General features: G+C 31.6%; 1 protein-coding gene across 1 annotated transcript in view; it reads left to right on the top strand.

Moving 5' to 3' along the window:
* LOC134708172 (uncharacterized) overlaps positions 1–17698 on the top strand; it is a 95483-nt gene that overhangs the window by 62571 nt on the left and 15214 nt on the right. Inside the window, exons 23-41 of the mRNA XM_063568501.1 lie at positions 625–882; positions 1714–1865; positions 2611–2815; positions 3408–3563; positions 4294–4457; positions 5589–5723; positions 6250–6439; positions 7986–8129; positions 8850–8978; positions 10130–10293; positions 10505–10650; positions 11322–11482; positions 11782–11928; positions 12616–12735; positions 13186–13341; positions 14006–14223; positions 15226–15330; positions 16312–16482; positions 16884–17063. Coding sequence (XP_063424571.1) covers positions 625–882; positions 1714–1865; positions 2611–2815; positions 3408–3563; positions 4294–4457; positions 5589–5723; positions 6250–6439; positions 7986–8129; positions 8850–8978; positions 10130–10293; positions 10505–10650; positions 11322–11482; positions 11782–11928; positions 12616–12735; positions 13186–13341; positions 14006–14223; positions 15226–15330; positions 16312–16482; positions 16884–17063 — 3101 coding nt within the window. The remainder of the gene's footprint in view (positions 1–624; positions 883–1713; positions 1866–2610; positions 2816–3407; positions 3564–4293; positions 4458–5588; positions 5724–6249; positions 6440–7985; positions 8130–8849; positions 8979–10129; positions 10294–10504; positions 10651–11321; positions 11483–11781; positions 11929–12615; positions 12736–13185; positions 13342–14005; positions 14224–15225; positions 15331–16311; positions 16483–16883; positions 17064–17698) is intronic.

Below are 17698 nucleotides of genomic sequence, written 5' to 3' on the forward strand. Positions count from 1 at the left end.
ATCATTCTTTACAAGTTTCATCTCAGAAAAAACCCTTTTTGCATCAGCAGAATGAGCAGGAAGGGACAGGATTAAATTATCTTAATTTTTTTGTCCCGCGGTTTAACTCCTTCCAAAAATTTCCACTTTTTATATTGTTGTGAAGGACGCTCACCCGAGATATTAATTAACTTGATCAATTGTAATACCCCCCAGTACCATGTAATTGATTTCACAGGTAAATTGTTCTGTAAACAGACGGAGATTTCGATGCAATCAGTGATTTTTATCAACAAATTTCTACTGGTCCGCTGGACCACCAGCTGACAAAATCTGCTGGTTTAACGCCAATTTTACTAGTCCTAGACTACCGGACTAGCACTTATTTCGACCCCTGTCAATATGGTACATAAGAATTAAGTGTCCAGAGAGTTCTTTCTGTTGATTTTTTCTGCTCTTAAATAAACATTCTTTCCTTTCCAAATCCTGCTTATGAGGAGATCTGTTTTTTTCCATTTTTGAAAGGATTATAAGATGATAACAGACATAAAAGATGTTTGATTAATGAAATTTGGTATGGAAAGGGGTGGAAGGGATATGTTTTCATCACCATTGTTAATAATATAAATATGTTTATTTTATCAGGTTTTGCTGGATCAAATGGAGAAGACATGTGTGCTTGTGGTGTAACAGGAACTTGTGCTAGTCTTAGCGGAGAAGTTAATGAATGTAACTGTGCAATCCAAGATGGACAACAGCGTTCAGACGGGGGAATGATTAGAGACAAATCTCGGCTTCCTGTTTGTGAAGTTTGTATGACGATAGATCCTGTTAACCCTCAGCAACCATCAAGATCTGCTTCATATGAAGTCTCGTCTCTCAAATGTAGTGATTATAATATAGGTAGGTTAGTCACAAGTTTTACCAAATGATATGTATGAAGTTCATCACAAAGTCTTCAAAAAAGGTTCCATTTTAAAAATCATTAAAAACTTCAGCATATCTTAATCAATGCCAAGTTCAACGTATTATATCATAAAGCACTCCAATTCATCCAGAACAGACGCTTAAAAATGATACAAAATTATTCACAAAAACCTGAGACTGCATAGAAAAATATGTCCATGGTGGGGAAAAGTGCAAGTCAAAGTTGACCCAACTTTGAGGTGTTTATTATTCTTTTTACAGATGAGACAATGAGGTCCTTTATTTTTGTTATCATTCTGAGGTGATATTACTCTGTATATTTTTTAATTTGCAAAATATATTTCAGACTTCTACATGTCTTTCTCAAAAAATTAAATTTTTACCTCCAAATTAAATATTCAGTTGTCTCCCCTTAGTTCTTTGCTTTCATTTGTTGCTTATTGTAGTGATTGTATTTTGTTATGAAAACACATATAACAGATAAGAAACCTGTGTTGTGATAATATGACTAAAGAAAACAATTCTAATGCTATTACAAATTTCTAAAGGCATTAAATAAATCAAAAAGGCAAAAACAGTCTTATTATTATAGTCTTATAATTTAGAAATAAATTGTACTAACAAAAGAACGTGCTGCTACAATTTTTTGTCTGCAATTTTTTAGTTTATACAGATTCAATTAGGATCAATGATTATGTACAATTATTATTAAATAAATCAATATTATTTTCATATCTGTTTAAAAAAATAATTCTGCTAAACAGTATATATATGTGTTACCTTTTTTAATACCTTCTGAAATTGTAGGTGTGTTTGGTTCTTGTCAAGCAAGACGTGAGTCTACTAATTCTCCACAGCCTTCAGATACAGTTTATATTGATCCAGATGGATATGACAAGGGAAATCCCCCTTTCCCTATATTCTGTGAAATACTGGCCCATCCACCAGCAGGAATTGTGGTAAGTGAAAAAAGGAAATAATTGTTTTATATTACAAATAGCTAATTTATATGAAAGAAAAAGTTGACTGAATATAGTTTCAAATGTCTTATAAAGGTTGAATCTGTATTTTAAACCTCATTTCATGGGCATTAACTTTATGTCTTTTCCTTTATCTTTCTGCAGGCAACTTGAAAAGTTGAAACACTTTTTTTTTCAACTATCATAGGTTCATATTATAATGTATTGTGAAAATGATTGATTGATTGTAAGTTGCCTAACATCCAGTGGCAAATATTTCATACATGATCAATATGAGATCAAATTTACAATAAGTAATACTGTGGATTCATTAATATTCGTTGGATATCAATTTTCGTGGATTTTGTGGGTACAGGGGAACCAAGAATTCAAATGTTCAACGAATAACATATTTTCTAAAGGAATGAGTCTAGACTTTGTTAAAACCACGAAATTAAATATCCACGAATATGTAAGTTTTCCTCAAACCACAAAAATTGGTACCCACGAATATAAATGAATCCACAATACATAAAGTAAGTCCATAATAGAGACTGTCTGGGATGAATTTTGGGAAAGACAGCTTGACTACCACTGGAAAAAAGGTTCATAGTATATTGTATGTATGTGGTGTCACCCTATTGACAAAATGATTTGAATTAAACCAATGTCATTGAATTTTTTAAAAATGTGATTACATTTGGTACTTGAAATTCATAGCTGTTAATGCCTTTACTTTTAACAGACCATATATCCTAAAAAAGAGACTAATCCAGTCCCTGGGGAAGGTGGAATGATTATAGTGGACTACTATGTATATATTCTGGAGTATATGAAAGTTGTGGTAAGCGAGGCAGTGTTCTGTGAACAGGAAGTTTATGTTTTATGTAATGGCGCTCAGCCTCCAACACAGCGGGGATCCTATGATGAGTGGATTGTAACTAACGACGGTAAATATAGTTGATTTTCATTTATACTGTTATTTTTTAATTCCTTTCATTTTAAAAAAGTCTGAAAAGTTTTTGTCTTAAAATATTTATACAAAAAATCTTTAGAGAACAACACTCTTGGTAACATGTCTGCATGGCTATAACAAATACACTCACTGTAAGATCTCATGGGATATTAACTGACATGCACAAACAAACAGCTAGCAGGTTATGGGCTACTGTGCTTTATCAAGAGGCTAAACTATTTTAAAATACTAAAAAGTCAAACATTTTCTGCCTAATTTTTTTTTAAAGTTTGCCTAAATTTATAGTTTTACAAAAACCATCTAATGAAATTTCAACAGTTTATAGAGAAAGTTTATAAGTAAAGTGAGTGCTGTGTAATGTAAATAATCTATAGGGAAAGTTTATAAGTAAAGTGAGTGCTGTGTAATGTAAATAATCTATAGGGAAAGTTTATAAGTATTGTGAGTGCCATGTAATGTAAATATTCTTAGCAATCTCATTGAGCACTATCTAAATAGTCATTTACTATATCACAAGCCTGTCAACACTGATGTTGGGAGTTTGAACCCATTATTTTTTTATTTAGGAACCATTCAGTGTAAAGAAGGAGCCTGTTCCTGTTCAGATGGACAGATTCATGGTGGATTTGTTAAAGTTCAGAGTAGTTTACCAGTTATAGCAGTTATACTAGATACATCCACAGCAGACAGGAAAGTACATATTGGACCACTCAAATGTTATGGTAGGTTTAGTGACTAATCCTGGGGTCAATTTTGTATCATTGTAATTGAGATTTCATTTAAATTGCTTATTAAAACATAAGATGTTGTAACCTGTTGTTATATTTGGTGGAGTGTTGATTGTTGACTCAAATATTGGATGCAGTTTTAACATATTGCCATCCAGACAAATACTATCTGTCAGTTTTATTTTAATCAGTACCAAATTTCATAGAATGATGAAAATTGTATGTTATTGGTTAAATTTCTGTATTTTGTGAACACTAAAATTAATGGTTAAACAAAACCAAAAAAAAACCAAACTGATATTGGTAAACTGCAAAAACTAATCACCTTACTCTATTTGGCCAAACCAATGATTTTGTGACTTGTACTTGCTGTCAGATTGAAAGACAATGCAATCATGACTATTGGATTAAAGAGTAAGAACAGGCTTATTTGTTATATGTCAGGGAAATTTATTATGATGTGATTGGTCTCCTATGGACTTTAACCCTGTTGGTCTAAACACTTTATCATATCTGTCTAGATATAGATTAAAAGTATTCGTATATTAGCATGATCAAAGAAGGGCCAACATCATTTAGGAAGCAGGTCAGCTAAACAGAAAAAAATCAGAAGTACAGCTAAATTGTCTTAGCCTGAATATACATGAATTTGATCATGCAATTTATTTATATCCATTTTTTTTTACCAAATCAATTAATTTAAATAATTTAATTTGATTTTCAGATTTGTACAAAGACTGCCATGATATAAAAGTAAACAAAGCCATTACGAACTCTGCCCAATATAGAGGGAATAAATATGCCGTAGACCCTGATGGTCCAGGCGGCGTGGAATTCTTTGAGGTCACATGTGATTTTAAAACAGACCCTAGTATTGGTATCACAATTGTGAGTAATAATTGCTTCATTTATACACATCATGAAAGACTTATCTCTCAAGAATTATTTTAGAATTCATGTTCTCATATTTCTTTCTGGAGTATGTCAATTGTCCACAATCTCATTTTATGGTTCAGTCCCTTTTTATAACTGTTAAGTTTGTTTATAACATGTTTTTCTGGTTATTATTAATACTAGAAATGGCAAAAGTATATTGAATTATATTGCAAGAACTCATGTCTGTCGAACAGCGTTCACTTTACCTTATTTTCATGGCTCATTGGTCATCATTTAGTTTTCAAAATTAGGTCCCTTACTCATATAAGCAAAAGGCCAACTTTATTTGGTGTATGGAATGTTTGTCAGGTGTATAAGTGTACATCAGTGTTCAGTGGTGGATTTAGAACTCTTTTTTTTTGGGGGGGGGCGCTTGCTCTAGTCACACTTCAGTGATTCCCTATAGAATCAACCAAATTTTTCCTACTGGATCCGCCTATGGTGTTAAGATTTCCTTAATAGATCTGTCTCAGACATCAATGTTAAGTGGGGACAATATCTTATGATATAACTCTGATAAAATACACAACAGCTTTGTAGTTTGACGTTTACTAGTTACCAAGAAAAGATAAGGACACGTCGCCGTGTGACATCGACCTTAGATACAATGTGACTTCCGATACAGTGCCGATCCGCGGTCTTCTCGACAATTCAGAACTCTTTTTTTTTGGGGGGGGGGGGGGCTGCTCTAGTTACGCTTCAGTGATTCCCTATAGAATCAATCAAATGTTTCCCACTGGATCCGCCTTTGGTGTTAAGATTTCCTTAATAGATCTGTCTCAGACGTCATTGTTAAGATTTCCTAAATAAATCTGTCATAGACTCAAGCTATAAGTTGACTGTATTTTTGTATAAAATGGTTGTTTAATGTACATGTCCATTTGACAGATTTCATCTGACCATAGCCTGATTTTTGGTGTTCATTGCAACTGGTAAACTTTCATTTCATTTCATGATAATTAGGACATATTCTATGATACTATAATCTATTGTTAAAACTCTACTTGTTGTATGGATTGATTGTTAGGTGATTATATCTGTCTGGTAGGGCTTATATATGACCTTCACCTTATTTAATTGTAGATACCAGGACAGCCAGACAGCATAAAAGTTGAAGGACAAACTGGACCAGGATCACAGGTCACAGATATTGTATATCCAGATGTCACACCTGAACAAATAAATGTTCTGACTAAGCAATCAGGATTCTGTTCACAGGTAATAACAGTGATGATAGATAGATTAAAGTCAAAACACAGCTAATTTTTTATGATGATTTAAACTGATTCTTCCTGTTAAGTTTTAGTATAGATTTATTTATTGTTTCTGTTTGAACCGACATGAATGCCAACAGTATAACAATTTATGCAGGGTAACATTATCTTTTGTAGAGGTTCACAAAACATGAACAAATTTATGAGTAGTAAAAAATGTTCCTTTTCTTTCTTGTTTTCCATTATAAAAGATTCAATGTCAAATTCAAGATTAGGTATTTAGGATTCTTGTAAAAATCTTCAGAAAAAATGAAAAACAACACTTTATGAATTTATTCTTCCAAAGCACTTTGGTGAATTCACCTTAATCAGGAACACTTAAGGAAAGCTAAATATTTGAAGGTCAATGTATAAGAATGGTTTCAGATCAAGTTGATTTGTAAAATTATAAGTTGGTTCCTTTGTCAATCTCAATATAATAATATGACTTAATTATACATTGATTGTAATATGTATTTATTTATCAACAGGGAATACAGTATGAATGTAAAGAAACAGCTCTCATTAATAATAATTCACCTGCTGATGGGTTCTACACCACATACGGAGGAGTCCAGTCGTCAAGTTTTGGTACTGGTTTCCAGTCTGATGTTACTGGATGTGCATGTGTTCTGACTGGAACCTGTCCACCAGGAACAAATTGTCATTGTGATGCTAAAGGTAAGAATACAAAGTAAAGTGCAATAAATGTATTGAAAAACATGTTTCCATTTTGCTCTATGATAGACCAGAAGTGTAATTGCTGAATTTGCAACCACAACTAGAATTTTTTTTTATCCCTATTACAAACATGCAGAACATTCTGCTATAGTATCATACAATATGAAATGATTCAGAAAGCATGCATCACAGGTCTACAATATTTGGTAGGAAGGAAGACAGTGTATGTTTTGATATTGACATATATAATATTGACATATTTTGATATTGACATATATAATATTGACATATTTTGATATTTGCAAAAAAATGCTCCTCTGGCTGTGCTGAAGATGAAATCCATTTTTTAACTAACTGTGAAAATTTTAAATCAGATAGAGATGCTCTCTTTGACTTTGTTTGCCAAAGAATTCAAAATTTGTCTATACTTGATAACCAGCATAAATTTATTTATTTATTAAACTGTGAAGACAATCAGGTCCTTAATGCTGTTGGTAAATTTATTAAAGTGAATATGAGTTAGTAATTGTATTGTTACTGTATGTAAAATAGTGTTTGTATCTATGGATCTATCAAATCAATATTCTTTTTCCTTTATATTCATGTATGCTCTGTATGCCCCTTGTGGGCCCTTAATTGAAAATAAAATATGTTCTATAGTCATTAGATATTGACATAGTCATTAGATATTGACATAGTCATTAGATATTGACATAGTCATTAGATATTGACATAGTCATTAGATATTGACAAAGCCATATGACTTTACAGTGATAAGTGAAAAAAATGTTTAGTTCAAAAGGCACCAATAGTATAAAGATTTTAATTGAACCTGTCAATGGGTAATTTGTTTTTGGATTTAGCTGTATTGACTACTGATATATATTATTTATTAAGCATGGATTATAGAAATAAGGAGTTTTGATAAGATTACAAATGGCATATTTATCTACCAGATTTCAAATGACATAGATAAACGTAATATAGGTCATCACACTGCCTTTAACAATGGAAAAATCTCAGCCATGTAGCATTTATAAAATTATTTTTAAATTTTGATATTCTATTTATTCAAGGATTAATTGGCAATATCTGGTTAAGATGGTGCCCATTTCTTTGCATTTTAGGACAAATGGTCGCCTACGACTATGGAATATTATCAGATACAAATGTTATGCCTATTTCTTTACATTTTAGGACCAATGGTTGCCTACGACTATGGAATATTAACAGATACAGATGTTGAGCCTTTTTCTTTACATTTTAGGATCAATGGTGGCATAAGACTAAGGAATATTAACAGATACAGATGTTATGCCTATTTCTTTACATTTTAGGCCAATGGTTGCCTACGACTATGGAATATTAACAGATACAGATGTTATGCCTATTTCTTTACATTTTAGGACCAATGGTTGCCCATGACTATGGAATATGAACAGATACAAAAATTAAGCCTATTTCTTTACATTTTAGGACCAATGGTGGCATATGACTTTGGAATATGAACAGATACAAACGTTATGCCTATTTCTTTACATTTTAGGACCAATGGTTGCATACGACTATGGAATATTAACAGATACAAATGTAATGCCTATAGTACAGTTAAACCTTGGAGGTCAATCTACACCTGGAGCCACAGCCACTGCAACTGTTGGTGATGTACGATGTGGTCCTACACCTTTTGGTAAGTTTGTAGATATATTTTCTAACTAAAATATTTATCAATGGTCAAAATAACGCAGTTTATTTTACAATTCATTTTCCAAATATCAGTTTAGATACTTCAACAAAACTTCCATAACAGCTAAATGTAGACAATAACCAAGAGTATAATGTTTGTTCAAGCCATTATATTGGGAATGATTGATTTAAAACTACCCTTTAAAGTAATGTTTGACTCTTGAGTAGGTATAAAACAATGACATTATTTTAATAGCTTGTCTAATTAGGTGAATACATTTGTACAATTCTTATTGAGTATCTTTTTTTTATGACATAAAGCTCTCTTTTCAAATCTTAGTCATAGAGAAATTGTTAGAATGGCAGCTTTAAGTCAATACCATACTCTCTCTTTCAAGGACCCATAATTTTACTCCTAAAATTCTGTACCCAAGTTTCAATGATGTCCATGCATATAAAGGATTATTTATCATGTAAATCCTATAAGGACTATATTACTTTTACAACATTTTCTGTTTGGGATTACATCAACTCTTTGTCACTTCTTCTTCCAATATTATGTTTTATAAATTGTCACTTCTTCTTCCAATATCATGTTTTATAAATGGCAATCTATTTGATTATGAATATATTAGTTATAAATTTATAAATATTTTAGACACAGCCAACCAATGTTTACAGTAAGAAACATTGAAGGTATTTTAAAACTGCTTTTCTGTTTTAGACTTACCTAAAGATTGTGAGGAGGTTTACAAGAATGGTTTCCAAAAAAGTGGAGAATTTATGATCTACCCAACTACTGATACAAAACCTTACATGGTTTATTGTGATATGGAGATAGTTCCAGGACATGGTATGTTATGATCTATCCAACTACTCAATCTGCAACAATAAAACCTGTGTTTGATGTAGGCAAAGCTTCATATACAATAGACATATTCACACTTGTTTGCAAATTTGTCCGCCATTACATAAAATCACACAAGTTCCAATAAAATTTGATACTCTAATCTATTCAAAAGATTTGACATCACCATTAAGAAGTGTTAGTTGCTTTGAAGGTTATTTAGAGCAGATCTAAGGTCATTCAGAGACAAAATTCAGCTATAAACCAAAATTGTAAATACGTTTATAAAGGTACTGTGGATTCAGTTATTTTAATGTGTACCAATTTTTCTTGGTTCGAGAAAAACTTGCATATTCGTGGACATCAAATTTTGAGGTATTGGGAAAGTCTGCACACATATTTTTAGAAAATTTTCAATTTGTTGGGCAGTTAAATTCGTGGCTCCTCTGTACCCACCAAATTCACAAAATTTGGTATCAAAGAAACATGTGACTATTGTATGAATCCGCAGTATCTCCTAAAGGAGTAGCTCTGGTAAGGACTGAATTTGGCCTCAAATTTCAGGTTCATCTGACGAAAGATTTTGACCACTTTTTAAACACTTAAGTGTCTATTTTATTTGATTTTATTAGGTTATGTTAAAGATTTTAACTGTTTTTGTCATTAAAACTATCCGATTCAAGCTCAAATATGAAAAATCTACAAAATATGCCAAAAAATGTCCGTTTTCAGAAGGGTTTTGTCAAAAATTAAAGTGGCTGCATCCATGTTCATCCTCATACTGTCTATATGTTATGTATTATCATCAAACACAACTTACATTTTAATATTAAGGATGAATACGAATGCTGCCACTTTTGTTTTACATGAAAACCGTCTAAAATTTGACTAAAATGCTAGAATTGTGAGATTTCAGTGATTTAGCATATGACTTAATGGTGCTAGTACCTCATATATGTGCACTGTATTGTCAAAAACAGCCCATATTTATGTAGCAGAAACATTCTACTGTTCAATAAATAACTAAAAGTGTACTGTTTAACAATTTTGTAAAACTGCTATATTTTGGGGACAAAAATGGGTCGTTAACCGGACCTACTTCTTTATCAAGGGGTAATTTTCAATGAATTTTTCATCTACTGATATTTTTTTTATAGGAGTTACAGTGGTAAGCCATGACCATGAGAAGCCAACAGTAACTGAGGGAACAGTCACAGAAACTGTTACCTATAACAATGCCTCCAGTCAACAAGTGGATGGTCTTACTGACGTGTCACAATACTGCTATCAACCAATCAAATATGACTGTTATAATACACATGTAAGTCAATAGTCTCTTAACTGATGTGTCACAATACTGCTAGCAGCCAATCAAATATGACTGTTATAATACACATGTTTAATTAAAGTTAGTAGGCAACACTGACATGTCACAATACTGCGAACACCCAATCAAATATGAATGTTATGATACTAAGGAAATTTTGACCAATTTTGACAGATTTGTTTTTTGCACTAGTTTTCATTTACAGTTTATTGGATATGGTAAATTTTACTGGACTGGCACTGGTGGTCAAAGTAAATACTACCTAGGAACTGGAAGTAGTGGGTGCTCCTGTAGTGGAGGGATAGATAAACTGTGTGGAGGAGACAATACAAAAAGTGTCTTAGAAACAAGGTAATATGCATAAACATGTCCCTGTAATAGAGATAGTGTTACCATCTTTCTTCAAAACATTCAGATACACCTATCATTGGCTATGATTTATAACTTACCCATAATAATCATCATTCATGTAAGGTCATCAAAATATCAAATTTCATTATATTTTAATCTCCATTATTTTTCTGCAAGAGCATTCATTAACCTTTACAATACAACATGTTTTAATCTCCTCAAAAGTAGATTTGAATGTATTGAATTATATTAATACATGTAACAGTGACACAGCATATATTGTAAAATATGCTCTGGTTACTTGAGTATAAGTGTACCCTGCCTTTGTTATTTGAAAAATAATAATCTTTGCCCTATAGTTATTTGAGAAGTAGTAAACTTTTCTCTGGCTATTTGAAAATAGTAAACTTTGCTCTGGTTATTTAAAAATAATAAACTTTGCCCTAGTTATTTGAGAAATAGTAAACTTTGCTTTGGCTATTTGAGAAATAGTAAACTTTGCTTTGGCTATTTGAGAAATAGTAAACTTTGCTTTGGCTATTTGAGAAATAGTAAACTTTGCTTTGGCTATTTGAGAAATAGTAAACTTTGCTTTGGCTATTTGAGAAATAGTAAACTTTGCTTTGATTCTTTGAAGTAATAAACTTTTTACTTTGGTTGTTTTTCATTAGAAAGTGTAGCTGTGATGCAGGCGAGTTACAATGGAGAAGTGATGCTGGAGTATTTACCAATAACTTGCCTGTCGTTAGTATGACTTTCCTAGACTCTGGCAGAGTTAATGCTACGGGCAAGATTACTCTTGGAAAACTTTTCTGCAGTCAAGTGGAGTTTGGTAAGTTATTTTTTAGTGAGATTGATATTAATTTATCCCTTACTTGATTGATAACCAAGTTTAGAAAGTTATGCACTCAACAGCCTTGTTTTTAGACTTTTTAGGGTAATAGAATATATGCACTCTTCTTTTACTTAAAAATTCTAAGAATTTTGTCTGTTTCTTGTATTTAAAAAACCTTTAAATCTTTAAAGACTATTAAAAGTACAAAGTAACTTATCTCCATGTATAAATAGACAATGCTTAGAAACATCCAACCAAAAAAACATCTTAATTTTGATTCTTAATTTTTTTCACAGACTTGAATGAATGTGATACAGGATTTAATGATTGTCATGAACATGCAACATGTACCAACAAAGATGGAACCTTTGAATGCAATTGTAAGCCTGGCTATCAAGGGAAGAAAGTATCTGGGGTATACGCTAATGGTAGAAACTGTTATGGTAAGTATTTAGAACTTTTGTGTTAAAATTACAAACAGCATGTATCAACAAAGACAGAATCAATGTAAAGGTAAATAGGGCTTTATAGTCCGGTCAAACTAAAATTTAACAATTTTTATTGATATTTCTGCCATTTCTGCAAGAGTTATCTCCCTTTTCAATGCAAATCTCCATAGGAATTTTAAATAGTGATTTTTTTCAGTTTCCCTCAAGTTAATTTTATGGGACTTTTTTCTTCGTATATTTGGGATATATTGCTAAAGATTAAAACTTTAAATTCTTCTGTTGCAATTACTTTCTGGTTAGGGTCAAATTTATGCTAAATTGACTGGACTATTAGAGTAAGGCAAGAACACGGAGTACTCTAGGAACTTTTGCATTATATAAGAACCTCCTCTGTTGTCATGAGAGCCACTAGCTGTTCATGTACATCTGGTGTGTGATCTATTTGTTGACAGCAACTATAATAGATTTCTGCTTTAATATCAAAAACTGTTACAGTACATTGTGTATCTATATGCATCATTAGCCTTTGAAAGTTTAAGTGTATATTTTACAGGGCTCAAGAGAAAAAAAACCCAGACAACATGAATAACACATTTGTTAAGTTCTTGTACCTTATAAGGAATATGAAAATTAGTTTTATATCGGTTTTTTTTATTAAATGCTTTATTTTATTTCTTTTAGATGATAATGAGTGTGCTTTGGGTTGGTGTCCACACTCAGCAGAATGTGAGAACATACCTGGATCCTTCAAATGTAAATGTAAACCTGGATATACACAGGAGTTACCCGAGGAATGTGGAGGTAAGTCACAGGTGAATCAAAGGTGTGGAGGTCAGACTTAGGCATATTTTTTGCTATTATGGCAGCAACACCAATCATCCTAAATTTTTTTTATATTGTTGAAATTTTTAGACAGAAATGACCATGATGACCATTTATTCTTGGAATTTGCTAAAAAAAATATTTTATTCCTTATATTCAAGAAATATATTGCAATATTTATTATCCATATTATAGCTGTAGCCATTTGATTTACTATGTATGTATTTAACCATTTCAAAATTGCATTCTGAGTTACAGAAGCATCAACATCTGTTTTTAAAATGACAAAAAAAGATTATGATTCACCATTAACACTGTTGCAATGTCAATTCTATAATGTTTTAATAGCAAAAAACATACAAAACAGTGTTAAATATAACTATAATGTTTGTTAATGAGTTGAAAAACACATTGTAAATTCACTTATAGGCTACCAACAATGTAAAGCTGTTTGCAAGGATATAGATGAATGTGCTGATCCAAAGAAAAATAATTGTAGTGAGAACGCTGTGTGTACCAATCTACAGGGGTCCTACAGCTGTCGCTGCAAGAGAGGGTATAGAGGAGATGGAGTAGAATGCATACGTAAGATATCAACAATTTTTTGTTTTAGAAAAAAAATACATTTGTTTTTAAGAGATAAATTTTTACATGTTATTATATAGTATGGTATTGGGAAAGCTAAACCATTTATTCTTTCCTCAAACAAATAATACAATCCTTTTATGTAAAATAAAAATTAAGCATTCAAAAAAATATTTTATGAAAAATTCTCAAAGCAGGAGTTTTAAAAATTAATAGTGATGGGGGAGGGGTGTCTGTCTGTTAGTCTGATTATCCTTCAGTCATACTTTTGTATTAATATCTGCTCCTGAGCTCTTGACAGAATGATGTGAACATTTATTGGAATCTTACTGACCTAATATATTTTTGTGACTCCTATATTTTAAAAAATTGGTAGTTGGCTCTTTCTCACTAGTTATTGCCCTTTAAAGATGATTATTTTTCTAATCCCAAATAAACAGTAAAAAACAATAGTAGAAAAGTTATCAGCAATATAAAATCATCAAATATATATTATCCAATGCAATCATAGGTTTGAATGTAGTTTTCAATTTAGACTCGTTAATCATGAAATATTATATTAGTCTACAATGGCCATTTGTTGAAAATGATAATAGATCCAGGTTATAGCCTCTAGTTTTTAATATTCAAGTTTAGCTATTGATATCTGTACTTTCTTTTTCAGCTGTTGGTCTTTGTACATGTTTTGGTGACCCACATTGTATATCATATGATTCTAAGTTCCTCCATTACCAAGGAGACTGTCAGTATGTGATGAGTCAGGACGGGTGTAACGGAACCGATCAGACCTTTAAAGTACTAACAAAACATTGGAACAAAAACATAGTTGGTATTGAAGATGCCACCTGGGTAGAAAAGGTCATATTCACATTCCCAGGTCATGTAAGTATTACAATTACTTTTCATATGGACCATTCTCTTATATTCAGATACTGTTAGAAACTCTGAAATGCATCTTCAAAGTTACTTGTTAAAATCTGAGAATTTGTTGAGAAAAAATATCAAATATTAGTGAAATTATAAAAAAATATAAAAAATATAAAAAGCATAAACACAATCAGATATCACTTTATAAGCTGAAATTAGTTGGACAATACAAAATACATGTGTTCATAAAAATGACAAGTATTAGGGAATGCATAGTTTTATTTAAATAAAAGTGCTATTCTAGCATACACACAATCAGATATCACTTTGTAAGCTGAAATTAGTCAAACAATAAAAAATACATTATTTATAAAAATTATTAAATTAAAGTATTATAATTTTAGCGAATGTATAGTTTTATTTAAATAAAAGTGCTATCTTAGCATACACACAATCAGAGATCACTTTATAAGCTGAAATTAGTTGGACAATACAAAAAAACATGAACAAACAAAGCTGACTAATACATGTAATACTTGATAAATCTTAGAAGCCCATTTGATAGAAAGTTGACTAAATTTACTAAATTCCAAAAAACAGAAGTGGTACCATCTTCTCTAGAAATTTCATTTAATTGTGTCTATATGTTATAGTACAAAAAATAAAGAACAATGTTTTTGTTCACTAAAAGTTTGTCTTAACTTTGTATTTCATATTTTGTAGGTTGTAGTTCACTTAAAATAATTTGGCTCGTTTAATTTTCATCAAATTTTGACCAAGTGTTTACTTTGACCCTTTGACAAAAATATAAAAATTTCAGAAAATTTGAGCCAACCAAATGATCAGAAAAATTACGGCCAGGATCATGAGTTGAAGTTTGATGGATTAAAAAGATCTTTTGTCCTAACTTGTATTCTATGTATTTTTTAGGTTGTAGAGTTAGGCCAGGATCATGAGTTGAAGGTTGATGGATTAAAAAGATCTTTTGTCCTAACTTGTATTCTATGTATTTTTTAGGTTGTAGAGTTAGGCCAGGATCATGAGCTTAAGGTTGATGGATTAAAAAGATCGGTACCTGTCAAAACAGATAACATGTTAGCACAGAGGAGAGGAAAATGGATTGTAATTATATATTATTCATATTTTCATTATTATTCTATATATACAATCCAATTACTTAATACAAAGGCCATCATTGTTTTGTTTTTGTTGAACCATTACTTTTAAGTTGTATTATCTTGAACAAAGAACATTTATAAAATTCAAATGTTTTGCATTAAGGAGGAGGATTTTGATTTTATTTGTTGTTTAAAAAAATTGCTCTTAAAAGGTCTAAACAAAACAAAAGAAACAAGGGTAACCTTGCCATTTGAGTGAAAAATTAACATACAATCAAGGCATAATCTATATAAAAAAAAAGTGTTGGTAAGGTTTAAAGGATGTAAACCTATCAATATGTTTACCAAAAAATATTATAATATTCTCTTAATCGCTAAAAGTCTAGATGTTATAAAATCTGAAAGAGTCGACTTAGCATTGTAAAAATATATTTTTTGCTTATGAAATGTTTTCTAATTAAATTTAGAATATGTCACTGCTTCACACATGCATATTTTTGCTGCTCACAAGGAAGCTATTAAACCAAGAGTTTCAAATGGTGAAGTTGAAATCATCCCTTTGTAAATTTAACGGATGCCATCACGAGTTGGTTGACCGTTATGGAATAACCGTTTCACAAATGATATCGGATATGTTCCTAACGTCGTAACTACAATCCTCTTCCCTTTCATGAATGTGACCTACCGATTAGACTATTTCGCGGATTTGATATGGCATAAGCAACACGACAGGTGCCACATGTGGAGCGAATCTGCTTACCCTTCCAGAGCACCTGAGATCACCCCTAGTTTTTGATGGGGTTTGTGTTGTTTATTCCTTGGTTTTCTATGTTGTGTCCTGTGTACTATTGTTTGTCTGTTTGTCTTTTTCATTTTTAGCCATGGCGTTGTCAGTTTGTTTTAGATTAATGAGTTTGACTGTCCCTTTGGTATCTTTCGTCCCTTTTTCATAACATTCAATGACAATGAGACTTATTTTTAACAGGAAGTAAGAACAACAATTGGTGTCAACGTCAACTGGGATGGATTTGAGAAAGTCGAAGTAAAAGTGCCACCAAATTATCAGGATAAGATGTGTGGTCTGTGTGGTAATTATAACAGCAACCCTGCAGATGATTGGACACTTGGTCCTGCTTGTGCTGGTCAAGGAACAATAGTATGTTTATTTATATGCAAAATGATATAAGTACAATTGTTAATTCTATTTCTTGTCAATGATGGTATACATTTTTAAAGGTTAATTCACCTGAAACAAGCTCTGGGACCTGAGCAGTATTTTTTTCATTTAAAAAAATGCTCAAAAGTTCTTAGTAAAATTCAAACTGAATTGACCAAGAGCAAAGCAATTTGTTTACATTTTAATATCAAGTTATAATGAAATAACTGATAATGTATTAAAATACATTTCTATTCTTTATGTAGTAAAACATTACAGGAAAGATTTATTTCATTGGGGGGAAAATGTCACTGAGTCATGTTTCTGAATTCAACTGGATAGCTGGAACATTTAATATTCTAAAACCTCATTACATTTATCTCTTACTTTTTTTCTTGTAGACAAACAATCCAAACAAATTTGGTAACTCCTTTGTTGATGTGAGTTATAAAGATGCCAACCCACAATGTTCATTTGATTGTAACCAACCTCCACCATCCAAAGAACCTTGTACAGGCATGGATATGACATTATCTAAATTCTACTGCAACAAAGTGTTTGACATGAATGGAAAATTCAAGGTGAGAAAAAAGTCTTAATATGAAGAGGTTGAACTCTAGTACTGTAGTCATAAAGTTGAAATTTTTTGATATATATGCAAAAGTGAGGGGGGATAGGACCTTTATTGGGACTCCAGGATTTGGTGTTTATAAGCTCGGGATTTCACGATTGACCCTTTTGGGATCCAGGAATTCCTAATTCTAATTTCGGGACCTCAGAAATATGTTGTTTTTAAGGACAGGATTTCAGGATTTCGCATTTTTAAGCACAGGATTTCGGGATCAGGACCCCTCCTTCCCTCCCTCAAAAGTCACTGCCATAAAACTTTGTTCTGAATAGAGGATTCAACTGAGAAATAAATATGTTACAAGGTTGCAAGTTGTCATTAACTGAGATTGATATTATGAGAGACAAACCATTTCTTATGATGGAAAATTCATGGTGAGAAATATGTCAACTGTAATAAGCTTTAATGCTGTTGTCAATAAGCGGCATATTTACTGTTAAGTTAAAAGCCACTGTGGCAGTCTTTAACATGTAAGATCAATACAAGTAGAACTATGACAAAATATTTGATAGCACTGACAAATCGAATCACATGCTGGCCATTTAATTAAAACATGCATGTTCGTTTATTCTCATGTATTTATTATAG

This window comes from Mytilus trossulus, chromosome 2, assembly GCF_036588685.1.
Source record: "Mytilus trossulus isolate FHL-02 chromosome 2, PNRI_Mtr1.1.1.hap1, whole genome shotgun sequence".
In the NCBI taxonomy this organism is placed as follows: Eukaryota; Metazoa; Mollusca; class Bivalvia; order Mytilida; family Mytilidae; genus Mytilus; species Mytilus trossulus.